The following is an 8,799-nucleotide window of genomic DNA, read 5'->3' on the forward strand; positions in this document are numbered from 1 at the left end:
GGAGGAGGGGGGGTGAGGAGGGGTGAGGGAGGAGGAGGAGAGGAGGAGGGGGGGTGAGGGAGGGAGGAGGAGGAGGGGGGGTGAGAGGGAGGAGGAGGAGGGGTGAGGGAGGAGGAGGAGGGGGGGTGAGAGGGAGGAGGAGGGGTGAGGGAGGAGAGGAGGAGGGGGGGTGAGAGGGAGGAGGAGGGGGGGTGAGAGGGAGGGAGATAGAGAGGATGCGGGATGAAGAGAGAATTTTGTATTTTGGCCTAACCCATTCCAGGGAATGTGGCATGCAGGATATTAAACAGGAACACCTTGTATAAAAGGAGGGGGGAGGGGGGGGGGTACAGGTAGGGAGGAGGAAAAGGGGGATGGTACTCTGTATGCCAAATGCAGTGTGATGCATGATGGGTATTGCAGTCCAGAGGCCTTGGTCTGTAGGCTCTTGTCCCATCACAGTAGAGCTGTAAAGATGCTATAGGTCCTTAGAATCTGAGAAGCCAATCCGAGGGAGATAGTGTCACAGACAGCCAATCACAGACGAGAGCATATCTCAAACAGCCAATCGCTTGCGACCTCACCACCCACCCAGTCAACCAATCCAAAACTCACAACATGGCACAGTTCTACTTCTCTACACTTTATAAATAAAAAATATACGCATATTCTGAAAGATTATGTCTCAAGCAAGTGCACATAGCTATTGAAGTCCATAAGGTGTAAAAAACTGTTTGTTCCAGCTTGTGGCTGTTCTAAACCCCGTCCGTAGGAATGCTGGGACATTTCTAACCACACTTTCTCTGCCAGCCAGCCTTCCAACCAGCCCTCCATCTCATCCCCCTCTTCCATGGCTCCTCCAGGGTCCTGGGTGGGGTAAGACTGGCCCTCCATCCCACCTCTGGCTGACGTCAGCTCAGTTCCACACCGACCTCGCAGTCTGCCCAACAACCAGTGACAGCTAGTCACCTAACTGCTCTAACCGACACACCACATTGGTCTGTTCTAGGACTAACTATGGTACATTCCAGAACACCACGGCCCAATCACAGACAACCAGGAAGAGACATCGTGCCTCTTCAATACAGTCTAGATATTCCTCCATTCAGATTGGTCCTCTTAGCACGAGACATTTATTGGGAATTTGGCAACGATGCTACGACAGATATAGATAGAATATGCTTTTTAAAACGTTTCAAAATACCAAAATGAAAGAAAAAGAGAAACATCAAAAAATAAAACAAGACAAACATTGGATTGTTCTACTTCTACATAGTCGAAGCTGCTCTGGCTCGTTATTTAGAAAATATCTATAATTCATACTAAGTATATTACAGTCACACGGAATATAAAAATATCAAATATCACTGTGACGATAAGAAAACATGACGACCTGAACAAGCTGAAATATTGCTATGGTTACCACCACTGGCCTATGACATCACAAGCCCTCCTCCAACAGTCCGGCCAATCAGCTGGCCCGGAGCACGGAGGGAGGCGTGGTCAGAGTCAGATGGCTGTGTCCCAGAAGACGGTGGTCTGGGAGGGGTAGGGGGGTGGCCGGAGCTGCTTACCCCCGGGACCATGCCCCCAGGCGGGCAGAAGGGGGCTGCTTTCCTGCTTGCAAGGGCTTCTCTCTGGAGGTCTGTCCACCTTGCAAGGGCTTCTCTCTGGATGTCTGTCCACCTTGCAAGGGCTTCTCTCTGGAGGTCTGTCCGCTTTGCAAGGGCTTCTTTGGGCGACTCTGTCCACCTTGCAAGGGCTTCTCTCTGGAAGTCTGTCCACCTTGCAAGGGCTTCTTTGGGGGACTCTGTCCACCCTGAAGGGACTACCTTCTGGAAGTCTATCTGGCTTGCAGGGGCTCCGCTGGTGGAGCTTCTGGGGGGGGCCCTGGGGGGGGCCCTGGGGGGGGCCCTGGGGGGCCAACCTGGAGCGGATCTGGGCACACAGGCTCCTCTTCCTCTCAATCTGCTCCAGCATGGTGATGTCTCCACACATCCAGGGCATCTGGGGCATCTGGGGCATCTGGGGCATCTGGGGGGAGATACAGGACGGGAAGGTGAACTTCAGTCGTGCAAGAGGAAGGAAGGGGCACTGGAGGAGAGGGTGGAGTATGGATAAACAGGTATGGAGAGGGGGTGGAGTATGGATAAACAGGTATGGAGAGGGGGTGGAGTATGGATAAACAGGTATGGAGGAGAGGGTGGAGTATGGATAAACAGGTATGGAGAGGGGGTGGAGTATGGATAAACAGGTATGGAGGAGAGGGTGGAGTATGGATAAACAGGTATGGAGGAGAGGGTGGAGTATGGATAAACAGGTATGGAGAGGGGGTGGAGTATGGATAAACAGGTATGGAGAGGGGGTGGAGTATGGATAAACAGGTATGGAGAGGGGGTGGAGTATGGATAAACAGGTATGGAGAGGGGGTGGAGTATGGATAAACAGGTATGGAGGAGAGGGTGGAGTATGGATAAACAGGTATGGAGGAGAGGGTGGAGTATGGATAAACAGGTATGGAGGAGAGGATGGAGTATGGATAAACAGGTATGGAGGAGAGGATGGCTAAACACACACAGGTATGGAGGAGAGGATGGCTAAACACACACACACTTATACCCAGCAGCTCTTACCTGGCTATGCAGTGTCTCCGGGCCTTGTCTGTGTGGGGTGCCCATTGGAGAGGGGGTACCAGGGGTGGAGGGGGAACGACCATATTTGGACGTTGTTTTCAACTCTGCAGAAAGAGAATCAGTGTTTCATTTCCTGTTTACCCAACTGACCTCTGGTATTGATGATGGAAAAGCATGATCGATGATCATGGAATCTCTTGATCTGCAGTCTGCAAATGCTCTTCCGCTGAGCTGTACCCTGGAGCTAGAGAAATGCTCTTCCGCTGAGCTGTACCCTGGAGCTAGAGAAATGCTCTTCCGCTGAGCTGTACCCTGGAGCTAGTGAAATGCTCTTCCGCTGAGCTGTACCCTGGAGCTAGAGAAATGCTCTTCCGCTGAGCTGTACCCTGGAGCTAGAGAAATGCTCTTCCGCTGAGCTGTACCCTGGAGCTAGAGAAATGCTCTTCCGCTGAGCTGTACCCTGGAGCTAGAGAAATGCTCTTCCGCTGAGCTGTACCCTGGAGCTAGAGAAATGCTCTTCCGCTGAGCTGTACCCTGGAGCTAGTGAAATGCTCTTCCGCTGAGCTGTACCCTGGAGCTAGTGAAATGCTCTTCCGCTGAGCTGTACCCTGGAGCTAGAGAAATGCTCTTCCGCTGAGCTGTACCCTGGAGCTAGAGAAATGCTCTTCCGCTGAGCTGTACCCTGGAGCTAGTGAAATGCTCTTCCGCTGAGCTGTACCCTGGAGCTAGAGAAATGCTCTTCCGCTGAGCTGTACCCTGGAGCTAGAGAAATGCTCTTCCGCTGAGCTGTACCCTGGAGCTAGTGAAATGAGTGGCAGCTTCTTGTTCGGCTTTAGCGCACGGATCCTAACTAGCTCTCCACGAAGCGAAAGGTGAGCAGGAATAAATCAACAAAAATACTCAAATGAGACAGACAACATGCCAGTTTGTGTTGCCGGAAGTGACTCACCAGGAGTGGGCGTCTCCAGCACCATGGGGGGGAGGGGAGGACCTCCGGACTGTCTACCGTGACGAGTAGGGGTCGCCGTCGACGACTGTTGCCGCAGAACCCCGTTCCTCTCTGGTGTCTTCAATTGGTCGGCGCCATGGTTACCGCGGTCCCTGCTGTCTGGTGTGGGCGTGGCCTCAGCGCCGCCCCCGTGCTTCCTTCCCTCACCACTAGGGGAGCCGTGCTTCCTTCCCTCACCACTAGGGGAGCTCTTGTCTCCGGCTTCTGGTTGGGGGGGTTCCGAAGCGCCGTTGCAGCTCTGGTCCTTGCTGTCTCTCTTTACCTCCACCTCTCTCCTCCCCTCCTGGTCTCTCCTCCCTTCCTGGTCTCTCTTCACTTCCACCTCTCTCCTCCCCTCCTGGTCTCTCCTCCCTTCCTGGTCTCTCTTCACTTCCACCTCTCTCCTCCCCTCCTGGTCTCTCCTCCCTTCCTGGTCTCTCTTCACCTCCACCTCTCTCCTCCCCTCCTGGTCGTGACTCATCGGGTCCCTGCTGTCTCTCCGAAACTCCAGCCCGTTTCTGTAAGTTTCCTGTCTCGGCAGGAGATCTGGAGGCTGGTTTATCCGGTCCCTGCTCTCCTGCCTGGCACCCAGCCCACTCTTCCCCCAGTCCCTGCTGTCCTGCCTGGGGAGCAGCTCTGGGGGGGCGGGGTCTTGCCTGGAGACCTCCAGCCCGGCCCTGGGCCTGTCCTGCTTGGGGAGCAGCTCTGGGGGCTGGTCCAGGGGCCTGTCCCTCCCATCTCCCCGGCCCCCCAGACCCCCCCGGACCCGCTCCCTGCTGTCCTGACGAGGCAGCAGCTCCGGGGCTCTGTCCTGCTGTGACTCCAGACCCATCCTCAGCAGGTCCTTACTGTCCCTGCGGACGGCCATGTCCCCCGGTCCTCCCTCTCCTCCCCTGCCTCCCCCCCGGTCCTTGCTGCCCCTCCTTCCCTGCAGGGGAGCCTCCAGGCCCCCGTGGTCTTTGGAGTCGCGGCATGCCGGGGCCGAGGGTTCCACGCCGCTGAGGCAGTGGTCCCGGCTGTCCCTGCGTAGCGGGGGTGGTTCGAGGCTGTTGAAGGCCCGGGGGTCCCTGCTGGTGCGGTGGGAGGGGAGGGGCTCTACGCTGCTACAGCCCCGGTCCTTGGGGTCACGGCGGTGGGCGGATTCTTTGCTCTTGTGGGAGGAGTCTTTGCTCTTGTGGGAGGAGTCTTTGCTCTTGTGGGAGGAGTCTTTGCTTTTGTGGGAGGAGTCTTTGTCCTTGTGGGAGTGGCGTTCCTTGCTCTCGCGCTTGGACTCCTTGCTGTTGCCGTGGCGATCCTTGCCGTCGCGGCGAGACTCTCCGTGAGACCGGCTCTTGGACTCGGCTGGAAGACAAACCGACACAGTCAGACCTCGTCTCTCTGCCTGCACAGACAGGTGCTGCTTGGTCAGTAACTATCCTTTTTACGCTTCTCTGAACTCTGAGGCACATGGAGGTTCATGTTTAGGCCAGTTCAGTTCAATTTAAAAAACTTAAATCCATATCTTTGCAAACCAACCCAACTTCCTTGTGATGTAATTCATGGCTGTTCTTTGTCTGTCCTAGTATACAGCTTGTTTAAGACAGAGAGCTGATTTCACACATGAATAAGCTTAGAGTGATCTCACTACTGCATCCAGTAAGTCTGGATCATTATTGAACCACAACACACCTTAATACATCAACGTTTGTGTATATAATCACTGGTTTTAAATAATTTCAGTCATATATATGTCTTGGAACACTTGAAGCATTTTCTGTGGTCTGGAGATAAACTGGTCCGTCATGAAAGAGGTTGTGATGTGGATGCAGTACTCCTGTCCTGCCACTAGAGTGCAGCATGCAGTACCCTTGTCCTGCCACTAGAGTGCAGCACGCAGTACCCCTGGTCTTGCCACTATGGTGCGGCATGCAGTACCCCTATCCTGCCACTAGAGTGCAGCACGCAGTACCCCTGTCCTGCCACTAGAGTGCAGCATGCAGTACCCCTGTCCTGCCACTAGAGTGCAGCACCTCCGTGTGGGACCAGAATCCAAAGCTGCTGTTCTCTTTGACAGCTGTCACAGAGATGGTCACCTTGGCACACACACACATGCACATACCCCCCCCCCCCCCCCCCCCCACACACACACACAGCAGACACACGCACACTCACACACATATACACAGTTGACAAACACATACAAGTAGCCACATCTCAGCTATCAGACAGAGTGTTGATGACTGCAATGCACCACAAACCAGGTGACACTAGGGTCTGTGCACAGGTTACCAGTACACCTGAATGTGTCTGCTGTACTGTATATGTATGTGTGTGCATGTGTGTGAGTGTGTGTGTGACTGCTTAAATGAGGTGATTAGCCAGTGAGTAAATGGGTCATGCTTGATACTGAGGCTGTCTCTATCACTATGGAGATTGAACAGCCATGAACCAATCATCTTCTCCTCAGCAGATAGGGGAGGGTCTGCAAACTGAATCTGACCAAGCAGAGAGGAGATTCCTGGATCCCAGGTGGAACACCACAGGTGATGGGGTAGAACTAACTGTCTCCGTAGCAACACTCCAGTCAAGAGTATGGTCACGTGTACACAGTCTGTGTGTGTGTGTGTGTGTGTGTGTAAAGTATGTTGTGTTCGGACCTGCATGTGTGTGCATGCGTGTGTGTGTAAATATATGAGTCACATATACATAGCTAACAGACCATAATATGCGTCCGTATCGTTCAGTTGACTTGAGTTTGAGAGAATAATGAGTGAATCATTAATAACACATGAAGGTGTAGCTGCCCTGCACGCACCACAGAAGAAGAAGATGCTGATTTGGGACAGGAAGTACATTAGCACAAGAGTTCTAACACCAAGATACCCCACAATGTCACATGACCCCCATCTCTCTCCTAATTGGCCAGATCAGGAGGTCTCTCCACATGCTGATTGGGCAGAAGCAGGAGTGTAGTGTGAGTGAGTCACTAATAATCAGCCAATCGGAGTGAGGGCTGCAGCCTCGCAGGAGAATCCTGCTTCCATTCAGCCGGAGACCGGTGAGTTGTGTTTTCTTATTGGCTTAGAAGCCCTCAGGGAGAGAACAGGCCAATCACAGAGCTCCTTCCTCTGTTGCTATGCGTTGCTATGTGTTGCCATGGAAGGTTGCCCAGAGAGCAGAATGCTGATTGATGTGTTTCTCCTCAGATCAGGAGATGGTTCTGATGTTCCGTGGTTACCACGCCAACAGAACTCCCTCGAGGAGCTTGTCTCCGAGCTCCAACAGCTCAGCTGTGATTGGATAAGGGGGACAGGACACGCAATGACACACTTCCTGGTCTGCAGATCCTTCCTGTCTGTCTGAACCAGGAGCACCTGTCTGTCTGCTGGAGGGTCAGTGTTGTTGACAGGTTTCAGCCAGAGTGCAGCAGCTGTCTAGCTGTGGTCCCTTAATCCCCGCAGATTAAATAATCTGATCTCCATTGGAGGGCTGTGGCCACGCCAGATTAAAACGGCTCTTGCAGGAAGTGGAGCATGCTCCAACAGGAAGCCTGCCAGAGGTACTTCCCAAATGAGCGGGATTTCGGCATGTTTGAGCATCATAAAACAGCATTAAAGCAGAGCTTCTTTAATGAGGCTACTGTAGACCTAAATAAGGACACTGGACAAGGCTAATCACGCTGACCACTGGCCCTCGTCATGCCTTGCTGCAGAGTCATGGAGCTGTTCTGCTGAGGAAACACAGGGTGGAGACCACAAACCTGGCAACCCAACTGTCTCACAGCCAATCAGATAGCAGGGTGTCTGTTACCCCCAACTGTAGAACGACAGGAGGGTGGTAACGGGGGAAGAGAGAGAGATGGACGAGAGAGAGAGGTAGAGGAGAGAGAGAGGTAGAGGAGGAGAGAGAGAGGCAGAGGAGAGAGAGAGGTAGAGGAGGAGAGAGAGGTAGAGGAGAGAGAGGTAGAGGAGGAGAGAGAGGTAGAGGAGGAGAGAGAGGTAGAGGAGGAGAGAGAGAGGTAGAGGAGGAGAGAGAGGTAGAGGAGAGAGAGAGGTAGAGGAGAGAGAGAGGTAGAGGAGACAGAGAGGTAGAGGAGAGAGAGGTAGAGGAGGAGAGAGAGGTAGAGGAGAGAGAGAGGTAGAGGAGGGGAGAGAGAGGCGGAGAAGGAGAGAGATAGAGAGAGAGAGGTAGAGAGAGATGAGAAAAAACTGGACGGATGCAACACGTCCGATCAGCTGAAACAGGAAACTCACTCTCTCCGGGCTCCTTGGACTTCCTGCCGCTGGCGTTCTTCTTCAGCATGTTCCTCCCGGTGGTGAACAGGTTGGTGAGCTCGTCCAGGGGGCTGGTGGGGGTGCGCGACCTGCCCCCACCCAGAGACACGTTCTGCATGGAGCCATGCAGCCGACAGTCCTGGGGGGGGGAGCCCTTCCCATGGGGGGTGGCGGAGGCACTCCGGGGGAGCCCCCCCGGGGGGAAGGGCAGGGCGGGGTCAAAGGGCGGAGCCCTCATCAGGCTGAGCGGGGTGAGACAGCGGGCCATGCTGACGGGGGAGGGGCATGCGGAGCGGCTGCGCTGGCAGGAGGAGGAGGAGGAGGACTTGTAGAGGGCGCACGGGAGGGGCGGGGCGGACGAGCGGCCAGACACGGTGAGGGTGGGCGTGGCCGTGAGTTCTCTGCAAAGGTGGGCGGAGCAGGGGGCGGAGTCAGAGGAGGATGTGGGGGACTTGCCGTAGGGGGAGTTGTCCAGGGTGGGGAGCTTGGTGACGTCCATGGGGGTGAGCGGAGACTCGTCAGAGCTGGGGGAGCACTGGGCAGGAGCCGGGGGGAACACCAGCAGGGGGGGGCGGTGGGTGAGCAGGTTGGGGAAGGGAGCGGGGATGTCACAGAGGGGGATGTTCCGGGGTGTGGAGCACCGGCTCAGGGGCTCAGGGTCGTAGGGCGCAGGGGTGGGGGCATGCTGAACGACAGCCAATCGGGTCGGTCCTGTATTCCATGTCGTCCAGCATTGGTGCTTCATTTCCTCGTAGACCGCCTCCCCTGGCTCCTCGTCCTCACTCCTGGGGAGCTCCTGCCCGCCCCGCCCATGCCCATCTCAATGTACACAGGCTCGTCTGAGTCATCCGATTGGCCGGTGGGGCTGTCGCTCTGGGGTGGCGATGGTGAGGATTGGGCGTAGTTTTTGTGGGCATGGCTGTGGATGTAGGACTCGTCGAACGAG

At 55.0% G+C, this 8,799-nt stretch overlaps 1 protein-coding gene across 1 annotated transcript; it reads right to left on the bottom strand.

The window, feature by feature from the left end:
* Nucleotides 1–701: 701 nt before the first annotated feature.
* Nucleotides 702–8,795, bottom strand: LOC134015822 (serine/arginine repetitive matrix protein 2-like; the record flags this gene model as incomplete). The annotated part of the gene is given in 5 exon segments (XM_062455355.1): nucleotides 702–1,995; nucleotides 2,613–2,716; nucleotides 3,562–4,941; nucleotides 7,833–8,640; nucleotides 8,643–8,795. Coding segments are annotated over 5 exon segments (2,952 nt in total), but the record flags the coding sequence as incomplete, so codon positions are not given.
* Nucleotides 8,796–8,799: the final 4 nt, after the last annotated feature.

This window comes from Osmerus eperlanus, unplaced genomic scaffold (genome assembly GCF_963692335.1).
Source record: "Osmerus eperlanus unplaced genomic scaffold, fOsmEpe2.1 SCAFFOLD_135, whole genome shotgun sequence".
In the NCBI taxonomy this organism is placed as follows: Eukaryota; Metazoa; Chordata; class Actinopteri; order Osmeriformes; family Osmeridae; genus Osmerus; species Osmerus eperlanus.